Source organism: Neodiprion lecontei, chromosome 2 (assembly GCF_021901455.1).
Source record: "Neodiprion lecontei isolate iyNeoLeco1 chromosome 2, iyNeoLeco1.1, whole genome shotgun sequence".
NCBI classification, from domain to species: Eukaryota; Metazoa; Arthropoda; class Insecta; order Hymenoptera; family Diprionidae; genus Neodiprion; species Neodiprion lecontei.
In genome coordinates, this window is record NC_060261.1 from 8,650,859 (window position 1) to 8,671,735 (window position 20,877).

A 20,877-nucleotide genomic window follows, 5' to 3' on the forward strand; every position below is an offset into this window, starting at 1 on the left:
TTAATGCACGTGTATACAAGGTACAAGACGCCGCCTCTTGTCTTATCCCGTGGGTACTGCAGGTACCTGTACTACAGGTATAATGCACCGTCGGCATGTGCTCTTATGACAGTCGTTGGATTGCCTTTTTCCTTTTCATTTTTTTTTATTTGTACCGTAACGATAATTTACAATCTTGGTTTTAGGTTTTTAATATTTTTTTTTTTTTTTTTTTTGACGTATTGTAAAGGATGTCAAATAATTGTCGTGTATATGTGTGAAATGGGGGGGGATTTTCTGACAAATCGATGCAAAATCATTCCTTACTCTTAAATTGAACGGGTTAATTGTACTGTTCGATGTACATCTAGGTATACGTATACATGTGTATAAAGAATTCTTTCTATTTTTGCTAATCTTCTTTTTTGTGATTATTATATGTATATGTATAATAACTGGGATTTACGTAGAGCTGCAGACGTGATTTGGAATAATTATTATTATTATTTTGTTTACGATTCTACCGACGATGAAACTGGATATTGAAATTTGAAGAGGATAATGGATTTTAAAATTTGTTCTTACGTTTGAGCGTTGAACTTTTTATCGGTGAGGCTTGATATAAAATCTCTGGGTGTAACGGAATCTTTAAGAGTAAGCGAAGCTTGTTTATATTATAAGCAGTCCGAAAGTAGGGAATTGTTGACTTGAGACAGGCTGCAATATTGCATTGATTTATAATCGCGTTCGATCGAACGAAACTTTGAATACATATTTAAATGACATTGAATTTCGGATATTCTGAGCTATATTGACGGCAACGAATTTTATGTAAAGGAACAACGAAACGTGAAATAATATGTTAAAATTTAATTCCAATAGGTGAGTAATCGGCTGTGTATAGATTGACGTAGTGCGAATATATGCGTCACTCAAAAGTTTTATTGTAAATTTCGGAAGAATGACGGTATTCTTTTCCTGAAACGAGTATAGGGAAATAGAAATAGTGAGAACGAGAGAGAGAGAGGGTGAGTAAAATAGGAACAGAAATGGCGAAACCTGTACAAATTTCATGCTAACTATGTATAATAATCAACGGAAATCGTAGTGAAATTCGGATAATCGAGTATAAAATATTAGATATAAAAAAATTTCAAGCGATGAGACATCGTCCGGAATGTATAATATATTCAGAATCCTTTTTTGGTTATAGGAAATATAACGCGAATTGTACGAGTCACTCAAATGTTTTGTTTACGAAATTTTCTGAGAATGACCTACAGTATCCTTTCCCTGAAAGATAGAGAGAGATTGAATTATGAATTAACAAAATGTAGAGATCAATACGCTTATTACAACTCTGCATGGAAATTCGAGTAATCGAATTAAAAAATTTTTGAAATAAAACATGTGCAAAAATTCTTTATTTATTCATCGACTTGTTCGTAATTTTATATCGTTTAATTTTACAGAAAAAAGGAAAGAAATATCCTCACTCCTTGCAAGCAAACAAACTTAGCTTGATAGTTCAACACATGTAACAAACAAAAGGGAACAACGTAATGTGTATAAAATGAAAATATAATTCAATTTCAAATAAGTTAGATAATGTCATAAATAGGGATAAAAGATGTAATATACAGGTATATAGGTGCGCTATTTCCCTAAAGTACCCTATTTTTTTTTTTTTTTTGTCAGTACTATGAAATAGCATATTGTGTAACAAGGAGGCAAAATTCGGTCTTTTCGAGCCGTTTGCAAGTTTGCAATACGAGTGAGGTAGGTGAGCCGAAGACGAATATTGAAAACACGCGAGGCGAAAAGACGGTCGCCTCCTTGTCGCACACGATTCTTAATATAACACGAGTATGTTACGCGTTTTTTACGAAGCACGAAATTGAGGTTAGGGTCGCGTAATGTCAGATTTGGTAGCGCATGCGCGCATGCGCGCAGTACAGAAATGACCACTTTCAAGTATTCCGCGCAAGCGCATTCGCAGACTCATTCGGCCGTCGTAGAAACGACTACTTTCTGCATGGAAAAACGCGTAAAACGTGCTCGCGTTAAATAAAAACTATTGAAACCCTAATCACCTCCATTTTCACAAAGTTTTTCCGCATTGAATAGCCTGAATATAGGAAAATGACGGTCAAAATGTGCATCAGAGAATAGAGATTATCGACGAGACGGTTTCTTGAAGGGTGATCAGATTATTAATAATTTATTACAGATGCTATTTTACCGATTAAAAATAATGTTTCAAATTGATTATCTGATCTGGATTTGGTTATTTAATTACATTATACGAAATTTTGTAGCTTTGTCACAAATTAAAAATTCACATCTCTTCTTCGAGTCTCTATGGGAATTATCTGCTCGTACCCTCTTTCTCTCTCTATTTCTCCTTCCATTCTCTGCGTCTCAAATTTCCTTCTTTCTCAACATATACCCCATGAAAACCATACATCCTCAGATCGTAGAACGTGTAGCCTAGACGAGGAGGATCGTAAGAGCAATTAAAGCCCTGAATTTAATACGCGTGGAGGTTACACCTGGTGGTCATGATGACCCATATTATCCGTAAACCTAGATCACAAAGGTGCTCTGCCTGCCCTAGGCTTCTTTGTCCCTCTTCTGAGTAGGTATATTATATACCATCACCTTGGCACAAAAAAAGGCTTCGAAAAAACCAGAATAAGATGATCGCAATTCGATTTATAGCAGACGTACGTTGTATCTGTACCTGTACATGATACATCGATACGTGTACGCAAACATTCAGGTTTCGAAACACCTTCGGCCTATGAATATGCATGGTCGTTATTATGTATTTAAATCTGGTCCAAGTATCGAAAATTTTCATCTCGTATAATCGAACGTTCTCAACGGTTACCTTCGATTTCAAACTTCTTTCGTAGCTGGACCTCATGATCAGTCTGTGAGATCATTCGCTGGACGGATCGTTTTTTTTTTAATTTTTTTATTTATTTTTTTTTTTTTTGTTTGTTTTTTTATTTTTCTCTTCTCTCTCTCTCTCTCTCTCTCTCTCTCTCTCTCTCTCTCTCTCTCTCTCTCTCTCGCTTGTTCTACCCGCGACCCCTATTTGCGAGATATATTTATACGAGTGTGTGTGTTTTCTCTACCTGCGCAACACGCCTTTGTCCGTAAATTCGTGTCTGTTATAAAGTATAGATTAGAAAGGAATGATGATGGGCCCATTCAGCGAATGCCGGCTGGCTCGCCGTGGCGGGAAACGTGCAGCAGGAGATCGGCAAGGTTATGTCAGTTTGTAATTTCAGTAATTTAATCGTAATGTCTTTTGTTTCTTTCTTTTTTCTAATTTTTTTTTACTACTATTCTTCTATTCTTTCTTCTCTGTTTCATTTTTTGAATTACTAAATGAGGGGAAATTAGCCTTGCTCAGGTATATATGTATATGTTATATGTATATATACACGTATTATATGCGGGTATAATCCACCATTTCCGGGCTTCAGTTATTGCGCGAACAATTTATTTTATACTAGCTCGTTTATAAAGCTTCGAGAATTATATATATATATATATGTATACCTATAAGATGTTATAATAATTCAACTCACTATAGTGTATACAGTATATCTGATACGATCGTTATGCCATGCATCTCATTAGTATACAGTAATAATATTTATATCGGTAAGAAGATGCGAGGGTTAAATTTCTTTGTAGTGTTCTTAAATGAAAAATCGTACGAAAAGAGTAGAAAATTTTATAACACTGTAACTGGACGTGTTAATACCGATTATTATCACATGGTTCCGTATTGGGGTCAATCGTTTCATATAAAAATAGATGCATTAACTCTCGAATCGGGAGTTCCAAGTTTCAACTTGAACGTTTATTAAATACCGTGTAATTGAAACCGCGATCAGTGTATAGTGCAGAAGCGCTTAATGTTTCCCGTAAGAATAAGGCAAGATTAAAACGTGATAAACGGCATTGAATGCGGTTGCAATTAATTCCTGCCCACCTTCGGTGGGAAGTTGGATGTAAAAATCATCGTTGGAATTGATTGGCGATGCGGAAACGCTGTATATACAATATATGTATACATCGGGCATAACAAGACATCTCGATCAAGAATTTACGTCGATGTCTCAGATTGGCTAAAAATTTTGTTATATTTTACAAAATTTTTTTCAGACCTCGGGGGTGTCCGGTTTTCAAGTTTTTAAACTATACTTGAGATATGCTGAGAAAAATTTTATCAGTTACAGGTACTAGAAAAATTCAATAAAACTGATATCGTTATAAAAACTGCTTGAATATTGTTTGGAATTACGAAAAACGAGGTACGCGTAAACATTTTGTGCGATTGTCGATCCTTTTTTGGCAATTGCACTTTTTTTTTCTTTAAACAAGTCTTTGACGTCAATTTATCGTTGCACGAGCATTAAATTTTCGCAACAGTTGCAAGAAAATATAGCAACAGAGATCGTAATGAGAAAGAATAGTAACGGATACTAGACTTTTCGGTAACAGCCGCAAAACTAATTTTCATTTTCTACCTAGAACTATATTTATCGATTGTGGTAAAAAAAAAAAATGAAAACAGTTAAAGACTGAACGGTAACCGGAACTAAAAATTTCTCTCAGTGTACGCTGGGTCGAAAAGATTCTGCAAAAACTTGCGATTTCGTTTTTTGTAATGTACTTTCATAAAAAAAAACAAAAAACCAATAACAAAAACAATCATACAGTCAATCTGAGACATCGACGTAGAAATCTTGATCGAGATGTCTCGGAATATGCCCCTCGTGCAGTATAATATGTAACTGTAATGTTGAAACTCTACCGCCGGCTGATCGCGAACAGTGATCTATCCACCCACGCATGTGACACAGGGCTTTACAAATTGGTATTAAGACAAACAGCATGTCATCGCACACTGCCGATCGTTGTTACACATGCATATATATATATACTATCTTGCTCTAGCTGTAGAAGAACGGCGAACTTAAAGCGTGGCATTGAGTGAGGAAGTGCGCGACTTTACGCGGGAACAGATCGGTGCTTCTTTGGGCGAAGAGGGACTTCCGCACTATCGCTAATACGGTTCTCGACCGGTTTTTTCTTTTTTCTTTTTTTTTTTTTTTTCTTTTCAACGGATATTTGGCAAATCGGTCGTTTCGCACTCGCGACACTCGGGGACCATCACGGCATGAGGTGGGTGAGGTACGAGAATCGCGAGAGGCAAGATGGTGGCTCGGGTTTCAACTGCCGCATTGCTCGTCGGCTCGAACACACAGAGCCAGAGAGAGAGAGAGAGAAAAAATGAGAGAGACCAGCTCGATGTCGCTAACGGGCACCAAGACACGAGCGCAAAAGTGATCGTGCATACCCGACGTTATACGTGACGTCAACGGCCCACACTCGAGTTCATACTATCGTATGGACGTGCATGAATATCCATCCAACCATCAAAACCATTCATCCATTCGTACCTCCTACTTCTCTCATATACGGTGCCACGACAGATGCCCAGGGCCTTTTCAGATAACTAGTTATCTACCACCTACAACAATCGCTGGTGCGTTTCTGAACGTAACCGTGCTCGGTTTTTACGGTCACATATTCTGCATCGGTAACGCGAGTCACCGTAATTTTTATTAGGTTGTTTGACGGAAAACGAGGGAAAATCGTAATGTTCGACATTTGCGAGCGGCCTTGTCTCTTTACTCGCCAACGTACCTACTTATCGTTTCTCTGTTTCAAAGTCTGTTCTACGCGTTACACACGTCGTCCAATTGACAATTACGCTTTCGGGTTCGCTAGCGCAAAACTCGGGACGACCAACGCCGTGTGACTCATTGATATAACTTATTGACGAAACTTTCACGGTGGATCTTCGTAGTGTCGTATTCCCCCTACAATTCTCCCATGGTATCAAGAGTCTTCGCTCGTTCGTCGGGATCGATTAACGTAATCGTTTTGTACGGAAATCCTGTTTCTGTTTTGTACGGTAGTCTTTGGATCTTCGGTCACTTCGCGCTTGTGGAATTTGTGACGAAATTACAGCTTACATGCAGTGAGAAATAACGATACATGGATAATATTCTTAATTTCTGCCGACCATGACCTGGGACAATCGCGATAGAACGTATGTGGTTTTTTATCTCACGAATCTTAACGTTAAATTGTGGTCTTTTTACAAAGCTGAACGCATTAAGCTGAGAGTTGATTCACCGGTTTTGGCAATCAAACGGATGTTTGAGAAAATCGCATACTAGTTGTGTGTGTGTTTTTTTTTTTTTTTACTGAGCGTATATCCGCTGTTACACACTGATGACTCAATCGAAATATTGGTACTAGGAACTTTTGCGCGGTCATCACCCGGTGAAACAGATTAGATTTCAAGAAATCTCTAAGAAACTACTCTTCGGACGGGTTGTCAAAATCGTGCCTGTTTTTATTTTGTTTTAAAAATGATAGAGTCTTTCATTAAGGGTGGGGGGTTACACCTTGGACAGATTTTTTATTTTTTTTTTCAAGAAAATGAAAAGACCAAGAGCAATTTGAGTTTGAGGGCTTTACTACTCATAGTTTCGAGAACATTTCAGAATCTTTTCATTAAAATTTATATCGAAATGGTCGCCCCCCGGCCTTAATCGCAATGCTGAAATTGCAGCACTTTTGAACGCGTAGTTCGAGACCGAAGACTGATGAATAATTGTTATTGCGGCCGTTTATTTATGAAGAAGTTTGGTTTTTACTTCGCTCGGTAGTCACGTACGAGAATATGAGAAAATCCGTCGAGTCACGATGAAGCAGTCACACCGCGTTCTGATCTTCGCATTAGCAATCTGCTTACCTGTAAGTAATATCGTTTCCAAGAATAGCTCGTAACGACGGAATGACGTTTCTTTATCGTCACCAACTTTCAGACATTATTTCTCCACGCGTTACAGACTCGCTCAAAGACCTGCAAACTTGACGATTGTTGGTATTTTTTTTTTTTTTTACTATTCAACCAATGGCAAGTAACGGGACTACCAACAATCGGGCAGTAAAAAGGAAAGGAGAAAAAATACACGTAGGTAGAATACATCGTAACACGTTGTCCACAAGTTTATTTTTACCACGTACATCGTCGATATTGGCAAAAAAACAATCCACACAACGTACTTACGTACGAATTTCGACAGCAGCATTGAAAATTGCATCGCTTTCGACTATTTCTGCATACGACGTCAAACTCGTTGAGCTGTGTCGTCATTGTAGTTATTGGCGATGATACATCACCAGTGTAAATATAATTGAAATGAAATCGATTTGGATTTCTACTTCACGTCGGATGTCGAAAGCGTTTCTTTTCATTCGGATCATAAATTTTACCTTACGGTACATCGCGCACCGTACAAACGACGTTTCGTCTTTGCATTTCATCGCACAATCTCAACTGGTTTTCAGGCAAGCATCTTATCCGAACACACGACAAGGTCGATCCAGGGTATGACATACCTCAGAAAAATGTAACAGTACCTACACCGGTTTGGATTGCGTTCGTTTCCTGAATACAATGTACATAAGTCGTCTTCGTCATCGTACAGGAGACGGTAGGTGTTAGTGAAACTTGTTACGCCATCTCCGTCGTCTACCGTCCTCGGTCTAATATGTTGATTACCAAATGACACGTCGCAGGCTTACGTGTGCGTTTCTACAATTGCATACCTCTACACCCACATCTCACGACGTGTGATACCACGGAAAGAGGTCCTTACAGTTTGTTAACGTCGTTCTGTCGCCGATGTATTTCGCCCGACAAATTCACGCGGTGCGTTACGTTGTCGACGATTAAAATTCTCACCTTACGCAAAATGGATGTAGGTAATCGTGTTTCGTTATTCCACTGTCCAGGAGGCTGGAATGCGAAGCTTTAGTCCTTGTGTTCCTCCTCCTCGGTATCCCTTCAGCAGCGCCAACAACTGCCTTTGCAGTCTTGTATCGTTTCGGTTTTCCATCACGTATTCCATTACACGCAGTGCGTACGCATTGTAGATTCGAAGTGCCGTTGGCGTATGTTCGACCGATTTCATTCGATACGTCAATCACGATTCGGTATTCCTACCGTAACCCGTACAGGAGGTAGGTTGTTATATGCGCCACGAGCCTCCGGGTAGACGCATAAGGTTTTATTGACCCGAGTCTCGCTCCACGTTGTGTAAAAGAAGCTTATCAGAACCGACTAATTAAATCGGTTGTATGCATCGGCATGGTTAGAAACATCCATCGTCACCGGTATATATGTAACAACAGAAAAGTCGTAGAAATTTTCCTCCCTGTCACGTATACGAATTCCTTAAAATTTTCTCGAACCATATAATTTACTCGGACAGTAAATCTTGCTGACGATCGTTATTCGGTTTGGCTGTATTTTAGCCTGACTCATCGCTTATACATAAAAGCGCGGATCACTGACGGTTATAAATTTTCTACGTGGTTGATAGATCGATCGATCGATCGGCGATATTAAAAATTTAAGTACTGAGTCATAACCCAAACTTTTTATCTCGAGTGAAATATTTCGCGATGACCGAATGTCTGTTATATTCGTATCTGTACCGATCTCTCTACAGGCTTGCGGTGATTCGATGTGACGCGTTATTAACTGACGTATGTATACCTATATCCGATACTGCATAAAGAGAGAGAGAGAGAGAGGAAGGGAGTCAGTCATCCGTTGGCGGGCAGGATGAATTTATATAGCGGCGGGAAGTGCCCTCGTTATCACGCCAGTCAATTGTTTAATATCAGCTGCTAGTCCCCCACCTCTTGAAACCTTCGGTAGGTACGTACCTACCATGCGTTATATTATCCAGCCACTTACCAACTCGCGTACATAAAACCGACATTACACCACGCAATCCTAACTGAACGTAGGTATACGATCAGGTTTACCCCGAGTCTTTGTTACACATGTATATAATACGTAAATGTGTACGTATAACATACGTCAGCAGCTACGGACACGTGCTTCGCGGCTAATTCGCACCGTCGACAATACCGTGTAATGAAAATATGCTACTTTACGTAAACTGACGTTTCCGTTTTCTCAAGTACGCGTATATCTTTATTAAGACTTGAAAAATTTTTAGACAAAGCCTGATTACATCACGTCAATTACGAACAAGTTACAAGGATTTACCCTGGAATTCGTCATTCAAGTCGACTGAAATTTACAAAAAATTAAACATAAATACGGCACATTTTACTCACCACGTAATTGAAAGCGATTAATGAGAGGGGCGAACGCTGATTGCGGTACGTTTGTATAAGAAAAAAAAAGTAAGAAGGGAGATGAACGGAAAAGCAATATCGGCGGTTTAGTGGAAGTGGGTAAAAGACCTTCTAGGAATAGAGATGGCCCACGATGTTCCGAGAATTTATCCGGCATGCTTTAGGCACACTTTGTATAACAGGCAAATTAACTTCCGCATGAGAGAACCGGCGTCCCAGGGATTAACTGATTGATGCCTGTTGGCAGACAGGATGCCTCTATAACACGTATTTCCACTCGTGCCGTGCACACCTTGACGCTAAGCAATCCTTTGTGTTCCAATTTACAAGATCGTACAGCAGCTCTATTATCGTTTATTATTATACGCTCGAATGACAATTTTCAATTGTTCTATTGAACAGCGGGAATCTCTGCCAACCTTTAACTGCATCGCTGCTATTCCGGATCACGTTACTGCTGATGTACAGATATCGCTATGCCTTATCTACACTTGTCAATCTTGCAATCCTAATTTCTATCTCACCGATATGTTCATTTACATTCGTTTCTTCTCTCTCACAAATCACTGTAGATTGTTTTCTCATCCATAAACCACGGTGACTATAACATGAGTTGAATCATTGGAGTACATTTTTACCGAAGTGATCCAGACCATTGGAATGGATTTGAGGATATAGATCGCTGACGATCATCGCTCGGTCGTCAAATTAGGTACCAAAATTTTTAAGGTACCTGTAACCATGATTACACGGTACAAAACATAGTGTATTCGTATGGATTCGAGCACGTATATCAATGTGTGGATTAACAGCAGTGTAAAGTGGATAAAGGTTTTTAGTAACGCACCGTGTTTCAGTAACTGCACTGTTGATTGATACTCTGCGTGATAAACGATCAAACAGGTACCCATTGACTTTGTGCCAGAGATCGCAATACGACTTTAAGAATAATCACTCACCTCTACACTTGTTCCTCTGGGCCGATGTGCTGTGATTGAAGACTGTTGATCTTCTTGTTGGTCTCCGGAGTCTTTTGATGAGGGACCGGGGGTGGCGATATCCTGATAACTGTTTCTTCGGGCAGCCGTTGGATTTCCCGCGATTCCACGTGGCTGTGTTCGGGACTGATCCTTATCGGTTCACCCTCGTTCAGTACGAAGCTGGTCTTCTTCGGAATACCGTGGTGATGTTCCTGTTTGGTTTTGTTACCGTCACTCAAACTCGTTTTCCTCGGCAGAGCCCTCGAGTCGCTCGGCTCGTGCGTCCGTTCGGGCGAATCGTGGAATCGCGTGTGTCTGAAAGCAGGACGATGAGAAACGTCAGTAAAGTTCTCGTCTTACGATGAAAAAATAAAACTCCCTCCAGTACCTCGAATCTATCGTCGATCGAGACGGCGACTTTTTCATGGCACTCGGGTGGCTCTGGCTTTCGAAGATCGGTTTCGACACCGATCTTCTCATCCCGTCTCCCGTTCCTCTGGCGTCATATTTCCTGGAGTCCTGGATTGCGGGCCTGGATCCTTCCCTCTGTATCTTCCGGTCCTCCTTGGCCGGTATACTGCATTTACGGTTTTTCCTCAAGCACGCATTTATGTCCTCGAGTACTCTGTTGTAGTCCTGCTGGTTCTTCAGGTCTTCGACGGTGTAGCTCGACGAACTGAAGCTAGCGTTTCTCCGCAGGTCTTCCGGATCCGTGAACTGCGGAACAGACTCGAATGAAGTTTTCATCGAATGAAGTATACTGAGAGAAATTTTTAGTTCCGGTTACCGCTCAGTCTTTAACTATTTTCATTTTTTTACCACAATCGAAAAATATAGTTCTAGGCAGAAAATGAAAATTAGTTTTGTACCTGTTCCCAAAATGTCTAGTATCCGTTACTGTTCTTTCTCATTACGATCACTGTTGCTATATTTTCTTGCAACTGTTGCGAAAATTTAATGCTTGTACCAAATACCAAAATGGATCGACAATAGCGCAAAATGGTTAGGCGTACCTAGTTTTTCGTAATTCCAACAATTTTCAAACAGTTTTTTTAACGACACCTGTTTTACCGAATTTTTATAGTTACTGTAACAAATGAAATTTTTCTCAGTGTAGAGAAAGAACAGATCTTCACTCCCACTCACCTCGTCCTGGGTGTAAAAACTAGCCAATCTCTGATTCCGCTGCATAATTGGGTCGTAGTCGATGCTACCACAGGGTGGAGAATCGTCAGGACCAGTCACCGTAACTGGAATAGGCGTAGGCGGTGTTGGCGGTATTTGCATCTGCAGACCACCCGTGGAAGATGCCAAACTCGATCCAGAACTGGTGGCCAAAGAGCTGCTCGAGTCGTCTCTGATTCCTGAGAAGATTCCCGAACTTGCCCGCTCTGAAAGGTAAGCGATTGTCTTAAAAATATAGCGTCACATTTCAAGTGAGACCATCCCGTAAGTTGTTGATTCACACGAGTGGAATTGGAGCATTGGAAACGTTTCAACGGTTTGACAAGAAGAAGCGGAATTCTAAGCGCACCGTGGTCTTCATACGCCAAATCGTTAATATTTCAATTAGATACAACAATTACTCATACAAGCTCAAGTAAAACGGACACATTCTTTTTACGATTGCAGACGCTTAATTTTTACCGATTGATACGGTAATATCATCTCGGCACTTGACGTCGACCTCGTCCAGTCGCGTGCCATTACTACAGTTCAGTGTGTCACCACAGATTCAATTAAACCAAGTGGATCTCAATTGGGGTTAATTAAATTTTCTCCGCTCGTTTTGTCACGCCTAGACAATACTGTAATTAACTCCTACCATTCTAATTACTCCAAGTTTCTTTATCAGGCACGATAAATGCCCAATGACCAATTAATCCCTGAAAATTTTTATTTTATCAACGAATTCATGACGAACTATTTACTCATATTGAGTATCGACAGGAAAAATGATTCAACCGATTCAGACAAAAATTGTATGAAAGTCATTTTGAAAAACTCATGGAGAACCAAACGGATGTTTTGAGATGACCAACAAGTGTATCTTCTCAGGGCAAAAATTACTCGAATATTAATTTTTTTAGTCATGTTTACTCGGACGTAGGTCCGGTTGCCCGCAGGCAGGCGTCTGACGCATTGAACGATGGACTTGAACGAAGTGAAAACTTGACGATAGGTGTCCATTACCATCTTTGGTGCGGTGAAGCGCTCTGAGTTGATCCAGTTGTGCAGCTGAGCACAAGGGTGTGTCAACCTCGTAGGTGTTGTTGAAAAGCGTGTAATTCACCTCGTACTCGCTGCTTTCTTTTCTGAATGTTATTATGTGCTCGAAGCGATGCCCCCAAAGTATTTCCGATGGTAAATACGAGCTTCTCGCCTGCGTTGTCATCCCGGTTGATTCGATGACACCTTAAACGGAGGAGAAATGAGATAGAAAGTTGGGCAACGTTGTTTTATTCAAATACGTGGGTAGTATAGTAATGTTCGTTAATGGTTTCCAACGACTTTTTGTTTTTTTTTTTTGTTTTTTTTTTCAACAAAACTGGAACGAGTTTCCTTTCTAAGCAAATTTTATGTCACAATGCAATGAGTGACGGGAGATACAAACGATACGTCGATCACGGACAAGTAAAATTTCTATAGAACAAAAACTGGTTTCAGTTTTGAATTCCAAAAAAATAGCGAGACACTTGAAACCTTAAAGCTTGAAACCCGTTAATGAACAGTTGACGTTTTTACTTTACGAACCTTCGAGTATCACTACAATTTCAAATCTTTCCTTCAGCATGTCGCTTGCCGACAGATGGTAAAGCGGCGAACGCGAGTCTATCTTGTGAACAATCGTCGTTGGCCATATGAAGAATATCTTGTCCTCTTCACCGTCGCCACCGACTTTTAATTCCGTTTGAAAAAATGGCAACAGTTCACCTTCCCGAGTAACCTGAAATATTCCTTGAGGTTACGATAAGTAGTTAATAAAAATGATAAAATGATAAAAATCTTATAAATCGTGTACGTCGTAAGTTATACAGACACGGGTATGTTCGAGGAAATTGTTCGTAGTTTGGTTAACTGCGTCGCAACGAGTTCTTCAAACTTGTTCATAAATTACAGATACCCCGATCGTGTAGCGGTAAAAAAAAAGAAAAAAAAAAAAAAAAAAAATGCAATAAATTTATTTTTATTTATTTTCGTCCAAGCGACTCAGTTTAACGAGCTGATTGAAAATTTTCTCCAACAAATTGCAATGCTCTACAACACACCTTCCGTTTTATGAGCTGAGCTCTAACGTGAGCTTCGATTATATGACTCTTCCGCATGTCGCCGACTCGGAACATCAAACAGGGCTGGGAGTCTCGTTGGCAGATAACAGCGTTTCTCGAAAATAGTAACGTCTGTGTCCTCTTCTTAGGTCGAGACAGTTTAGCGAAAACTATGCCCACCATGAAGGCTTGGATCATAACACCGGTCATCGACTGTATGCACATGACGAATATCGCTTCGGGACATTCTTCGGTCGTGTGTTTTGAACCGTATCTGAAAACGATACAGGGTAGAAAAGTCTTACGCATGTAAAGTATTTCGTTGGTTTGATTTCAGTGCTCAAGGTTCTAATTGTAAGATAAGGAGCTTGAGACTTGGTACAATAATTTAAGTGCAGACTTTTTGTAAGCTAGGGAAAAATGCCGATTCGTCAGTTTCCGCATCCCAACCGTTTGTCAAGATAACGATACCCAAAGTAAACCAAAATTGGATGTAAAAAGCCTGAAAACACCATTGATGTGACAAACTTCCACTCTTGCCTAAAATTAAGTTGTTCGACTTCAGCACCTACCCAATGGTATGCTGGGTTTCCACAGAGAACAAAAAGCAGCTTGTAAATCCGTGGATGTCATTGACGCACGGTATAAAAGTATCGTTCGGGTTTTCCGTGCCGACGTGGTCGAGGTCTCCGTGAGTGTAGACGATTAGCCACCATACGAGGGCGAATCCGAGCCATGAGAGTAAGAAGTTCAAGGCAAATACCAAGAGAGTCCACCTCCACTGGGCGTCGACAAGCGTTGTGAAAATATCCTGAAAGCACAATAACGATATTGATAAAAAGACCAGCAGCTGATTTTCAGATGTTTTTTTTTTATGAATTTGATTTTTTATGGAAAGAATTAATTGGAATTTTATCTATTATATATTTTATATCTATATATATTTGTCATTATTTTATTCACATTTTCAATTACATTTACAAATTTTAACAAATCATTTTTGGCAAAAATGTCGAAGTTATGGATTGTTGTTCAACGAAGGTCGTTGTCCGATTTCGTCGTTTACGGGAAATGTGGACGTCGCAATATTTATCTGATAGTAAAATGGTTGTTTTTATTTTTGAACCATTTTTAACAGGTTTTCCAAGAATACGAACCAACAATTTTGACGATATCATTATTTTAAGGGCTTTTTTTTTTTATTGAAAAACAAGTTTGAAAAAATTGTGAAGATCGAGAAATTTTTTTCAAACACCAGTCAACACTTCAATATTTATAATTTTTTACCAGCAACGAGGTTCATATTATCAGGAAAATATGTTAATAATGCCAAAAAACAGGCATTTTGCTTTTAGATAAATATTGCTGCTTGCACATTACCCGGAAATTTGCCAAAAATTGAAAAAATTTTTAAATGTAATTCAAAATATCAATAAAACAATGTCGAAGTTGGATAAAATTCCAATTAATTCTTCTGACTAAAAAAAAAAAAAAAACACAAAAAAATCGTAAAAAAAGGCTGAAAGCCAGCCTCCGGTTGAAATTCGCTTTACACACAAACCTGCAAATATCTTCTTCGACGTTTCGCTACGTTCCCCTGGATAACGTTACAGTCACCGTGTTTGAATACGACTCTTTTTCGCACTCTTCTTGTGCTGAATCTGGTCTGCCGATACCTATCGAGGAAACGATAAAATCTGTAATGAATTATTGGCTAGTTGGTAAAGCGACACCGTTGCTACACGTCTATGAATTAGTCGGTTGTAATTACGGACCCGCGTCACGCACGAATGATGCAAGTCGCACTTTTTTCATGTTTATCCATGTCAAAATACTTGACGCCTCACACATCGCTGAATGAATAAAAGAACTCATATATAAGTATGCTTGGTCGATAATTAGCACCGCTAATTCTTCTCTTTTATCTTCTATCCTTGAATTTTGTAATCCCAACGATATTCAAACATTTTTTTTTCAACGATACCTCTTTTACTGAACTTCGCTAGTTACTGTAACAAATGAAATTTTACTCAGTGTATATAGGAAACGTTTGAGTAAGGTTCGAGTAAATTGTAAATCGAACTTGGTAACGAAAGAAGGAAATTACTCGAGCTTATTCGTTACGATCGACTGATGGGAGTATAAACGAGCTTTCCAGGTTGTCGGATCGTTCCAAGTCGGTTTTGATTATTATTTTTTGACCCTAGGTCAGTGCCGCTGGTGTCTGCAATCTATAAATATTTGAACAGGCTTTCGCTCATTTATACTCCACTTCTTAATCGTGTATACATTATGCGCTCCGACGAGTATAACGACGCGTGTACCGTGTATACGTAATATAACACAATGAGCGGTATACGTAAATATCATTTGTGAGAATAAATTATCATCGTATTGTTGGCATAAATACGACAGATTGAAATGCAAGCAAGGAGATAAAATTACGAAAATTGAAAGCGAATTCGCGAACCAATTATACAACGCGATATGGTCTCCGCCATTAAAATTAGCCATCAGACGGCGGTGGATTCATTGCGCAATCGGTCAAGCTGGTCAACCAGAAATGGGTTGACGACCAGACGACAGGTGGATAGTCGTGTTATACCATGGTTGAATAAATGTCTGTTGGATATAAAAATATCCCAAGCATCGTAAGACAACGCGTCTCAAGGTGGGTATAATAAAACTAAAAATAATATTCCTGTGTCTGTGAATTGCGAATTTGATTTATTCTTTGTGTTGTAACGCGTAACCCTGTCTCCCTTTTTCTTTTTACGATTAGTCTCTGTTATTTCGTTACTCTCATCCGACGCTAAGTGAACCATTTGTCGAATCGTTTGCGCGGTTCGTTGTCATATCGCAGCTAATTTCATCCAACATTTCCGTATTTCAGAAATAGTTTCACTCATACATATATACATAAAACTGTTATTATACGCGTAGGTATATGTTTACAAATGTATATGCATAAAACGTTTTCGTCGCTCAAAACCGTGCCAAAATGCACCAAGGTTTGTCTGAGACTGCGGAGATCGTCTCGTCGCGTTTTGTCTCTGAAGAACTTTGGGTATAACCGCGCCCTTGAAACTTTAATAATATATCCGAACCCACGTGAATCCGTCAGGCGTGCCTGCTTGTGCAAAACCCATTACCGTGTTAATGGTACACCGATGAATACTCCGGAACAGTACAAACTGTTGAACAGATTTGAAGAGTCGTGAAAATGTGTTAAAAAATGTCATCTCGACGAAGGTCAAATTATCACCGATTAATGAATCGAACAATTTGCGGTGCGATTGATTACGATAAAATATTTGGAAATCAAACACGGCCAGTTCTTTTTCTCCAAGTGCACAAGTAACATTGCGAACGTATTTTTGCTAGGCGGACGTGAGGTTTGCGATAATTTTGTTTAACGGGTCGTGCTGAGTGCTCGAAATCGAATTTAACGCACGTAGGTATAAGTATTCCATAACATTTCAGCTTTTTCGGTCCCTGGGTGGTGAAGGTTGACAGAAATGGGGTATAAAAACAAACGCCATGCGTATGTGTGAGAACATTTTTTACGTCAAAGATTTTCCACACGGTATTTAACGTCGATCAATGTTATAGGATCGATTAGTTTTCAACGGATCAAAAATTATTAGCTACATGGACATTGGTGAACGAATTCTCGCTGCTTTGGCGAGACGTCTATCTCTCTGTGTCCTTGTTTTTGCTGTGACACAGGTCCGCAAAAAACTCCTCCTTAAAAAAAAAAAATAAAAAAAAAAAAAACATTACATGAAAAGTACACGTGGTACATTATATTTCTTATAACTATATTTCGATTCAATGTAGCATCAAATCTATTATAATTACACGTAATAATAAGAAGTAGGACAAAAAAAAAAAGGTTTTTTTTCGGACCAGTGTAATCACTGTAGGAGAAAAAGAGGAAGATGAAAAAATACGCTTGATGGGTGATGCAAAAACTTTTTTGTCTCGATCGTGGCAAATTCGGAACGATGCCCGCGTCGTGTTTTTTCTCAACCGACACACATATGTAGACGTCTCACGTCCTTCTCTCTTTTCTGCTTCTGAACGATCCCAGCTGCCATCACGCTGCCACCAGAGTCCAAGCTTTAACCGCAACTTCAAATTAGAATCCAGATACACAAACGGACGGAATAAAGCGGGAAAACAAACAGACGCAAAAAGTGAAGGCCAAAAAGCGACGTTTCAAAATCTCCGAAAATTTATCACCGAAAATTACCAATCATTCCAATTCCCGACTCTTGATCCGGATCGTCAAGCCGATTTATCATCGACTCGGATCTTCGTCCGTGATCATCAACTTGCTGAATATGAAAACACGATCGGACATTTAACCGATTGTCAAGATTGTCAAAATTTCAAATAGTTTCCGAGTATCTGTAATTTCCGCGACAACGATCGTTGTACTGTTGGGAACGAAAATACGTTGCTGTGACATCTGGTGGCAAAATAATGCGTTACTCCGAGTGTGGGCCATATTTAATTTTAAAAGATCCTTTTTATCCAATTTTCTGCGGTATATCGATTCCTTGCGAAATTAGCGAAGCTTCACAGCTTGCACGGACTTTTCCGTACTTTCTTACTCGCGTAATTGACCTGAAACACTTTGCTTATAGCTTGTCGGTTCTCGCCGCCATATTGCGTGGCCACGCCCGCCATTTTCGTGCCCAATTGTCATCCGAAGACTCCAAGCATTTCGGGCTTCAGAATATTTCATGTCTAATCGATGATTGATGGGCAGAAATTGAATAAACTTCTACTAATCTCAATTAATTCCAGTGAACGATGAGACGAGTTTTGGAAACAGTTTGATAAGAAAAGAGTCTGCGTTCCCGTCCATTTTGTTAGGCAGAAAATTTAAGTCCAACAGTTGCAAAACCATCGATCAATCGATGTCGGATCATTCGGTGCTCTCGGTTTTCGCTAAGTTTACAAAGAGAATTTTATCTTGTCAGTATAGTATAAGCTATAAGGGTACTGTAAGCGGTTCTCAGTGTACACAAGTCTATTTTAACCCTTGGTTTGTCAAGACTGAACTACCGGTGTGGTTTCGATGACGTTTTTTAGCAAGGACGCGAAAAAAGAACGTTCTGGACTCTGCAGTCGGTTGCATGGGTGCGATACGAAAGGGGCGGGTTTGAAATTTCGAATTTAAAAAGCTCCGAAAATTCCGAATGCCGAAGTCTTTGGTGAGGAAAATTGAAGTAAAGAAATCAAACTTTGACGAAACATGAAAGTTTCGAACGGTCCGAAATCCTGAAAATTCTGAAAGTGTGAAAATAAGAAAATTTGAAAATCTGAAACACTGAAATTTCGAATTATCGAAGATCTTCAGTTCCACGAATATGTTTCTTCGCGTTGGATCTTCGATATTTCTATGTTAGTAATCTTGGTAACTCTGACTGTCGATTTTTTTCATATGCGGCCGAGATGACGTTTCGAAAAGCTATCAGGCAACGACGGCAATTCTGTTGACGCGGTTTCCGCGCGGAGAATAAACGCCACATGCATATCAGCTCCACAAACAGCTCCGGCACACGAGCGTGATATATTATTAAATCATGTGTCGGCACCGACATCACTGTTCCGCGTATATTACCAAAATTATATTTAAGCATCAACTGCATGGTTCAGCATGCGCGCTCGTTTCCCGGGATCGCAAAACTCCAACACGTCGGCATCACGCTTGAGAGAGACGTTCGACCCTGAAACACTAATCCATACGAAATACCGCCACACGTTTCCAACCAATCCCTGCCGGAAGTCGCAGGACCGATTTAGTTTCTGGTGCAATTTCCGTCGCGGCTCTTTCACCGTTTGGAAAAGCTCAAAACCAAAGCGACGAAGTCACCCTGACTTTGAGGTGGACCCCGAACGTTGTTACCCTGACACTGTCAGCCCGAACAGAGAAAGCCAACGGAAATAAAAACTTGAGAAACTAATTTTCATTTTGTACCTAGAACTATATTTTTCGATTGTGGTAAAAAATGAAGATAGTTGAGGATCGAGCGGTAACCGGAACTAAAAAGTTGTTTTTAGTTGCAATTAATGTGCGTGACGAATACGCTGCCTCGAGAGGTGCGATATAGAACCGAAGGATATAAATTATGAGCTACCGTTGAAAATATAACTGTTGTAAGTTTCTCTCTGGCTTATAATCGTCGCAATCGTGTACTTTGTACGTACATCTAGACGCTTCGGACCTATTGAGGAGAAGCTTTGAAAATAACGTTATTTGCTGGAAGAGACTTGTAAACAATTTACTCTTTGACGGTAGTGTGGATAATTATAGATCAAGAGAGGTTATATATCTTGGGACAAGGCTACTTGACTGCATGCTGCCGCTGTATAATTCGCTTTTAGATTTGCCGAGCCGCGTGTATAATAGATATGCGTAAAGTTGGAAAAATTATGCGCGATATCGCGTGCTGCGTGATATTAAAAAAAAAGAATAAGAACGAAAGAAACAAGTTTAACGCGATGGTGACTGCAAAAGTTATTTCCCGATGAATAAAAATACCAAGTATCAGCGTTTATCGCTATAAAGCTTTTGAAGAGAATCGTAAAAATTGTCGTTTCTTTTATACTTTGATTCATTTTTGGATTGTATTGGTCAATGAAATAATTTTTTTTTTTTTTTTCACTTTTACAGATTTTGCAGATTTTAAATACGTCTGTATAACCTCAGCTTTCATTCTCTTACTTTTTTTCTCGTTATAGCCAAGAGTTTAAAGGCGGCAAAAAACGGTTATAGCCTATCATTAACGTTTCATCTTTGGCTATTTTCAAGTCCCTGAACTCGCGGGTGAAAATATTTGAAAAGAAGCGTAGAGAAAGGTAAAGATAATTTCGGCGTGTTATGACTTTAATGATTCGTGATGAGGATCTTTGCACACGTGCAGTTTTTACGATCGTTTAAACTTTAACGAAGTATAATCTTGTGTACACAGAGGACGTCGTTGGCGAAAGTCAACGGTCTCGAGGAGGATGAACACGTATACGTACGTATACTTAGATATTTTATACGTTTACATACTTCCGTTTCCGTTTCTCGACGATAAAATAATTGAAGTTAGTTTGCGAAAATCTTCTTAGCTCCAGACAGGCCTAGATTATTCTATCTGCTTGCCGGGCAATTATCGTAATAACTAAATTACAATCCCCCCAGAAAGAGAGGCTCCTGACTTGGGAATTGTGAAATTGACGATTTCTTTTGCCGACAAAATAATTGCACAGTTAGTTATTAAAACAATGCGATCGCACGTTACAATATTAATATTAATATTAACAACTGAACGTGATTTTCTCACGAGGCTGAAGTTACCCTGAGAGAA

General features: G+C 39.4%; 1 protein-coding gene and 1 long non-coding RNA gene across 10 annotated transcripts in view; one reads left to right on the forward strand and one right to left on the reverse strand.

Annotated features, from left to right (window-relative positions):
• LOC124293086 overlaps nucleotides 1–20,877 on the forward strand; it is a 70,247-nt gene that overhangs the window by 36,748 nt on the left and 12,622 nt on the right. The window contains exons 2-3 of one of the 2 annotated variants that reach the window (XR_006902995.1): nucleotides 11,351–11,636; nucleotides 11,871–12,128. This is a non-coding gene — a long non-coding RNA (uncharacterized LOC124293086). Of the gene's footprint in view, nucleotides 1–11,350; nucleotides 11,637–11,870; nucleotides 12,129–20,877 lie in introns of those variants that run through there. The other variant, XR_006902994.1, reaches the window with a different exon arrangement.
• The window catches only part of LOC107221942 (G protein-activated inward rectifier potassium channel 4), a 54,933-nt gene that overhangs the window by 21,513 nt on the left and 12,543 nt on the right, over nucleotides 1–20,877 (reverse strand). For 4 of the 8 annotated variants that reach the window (XM_046732386.1, XM_046732387.1, XM_046732388.1 and 1 more), the window contains 8 exons: nucleotides 15,069–15,204; nucleotides 14,080–14,318; nucleotides 13,508–13,781; nucleotides 12,993–13,185; nucleotides 12,432–12,653; nucleotides 11,385–11,629; nucleotides 10,627–10,955; nucleotides 10,218–10,553 (listed from right to left, as the gene is read on the reverse strand). In XM_046732386.1, the coding sequence (XP_046588342.1) occupies nucleotides 10,220–10,553; nucleotides 10,627–10,955; nucleotides 11,385–11,629; nucleotides 12,432–12,653; nucleotides 12,993–13,185; nucleotides 13,508–13,781; nucleotides 14,080–14,318; nucleotides 15,069–15,204 (1,972 nt within the window). In that variant the 3' untranslated portion in view covers nucleotides 10,218–10,219. The remainder of the gene's footprint in view (nucleotides 1–10,217; nucleotides 10,554–10,626; nucleotides 10,956–11,384; nucleotides 11,630–12,431; nucleotides 12,654–12,992; nucleotides 13,186–13,507; nucleotides 13,782–14,079; nucleotides 14,319–15,068; nucleotides 15,205–20,877) is intronic. The other 4 variants (XM_046732390.1, XM_046732393.1, XM_046732391.1 and 1 more) reach the window with 1 other exon arrangement.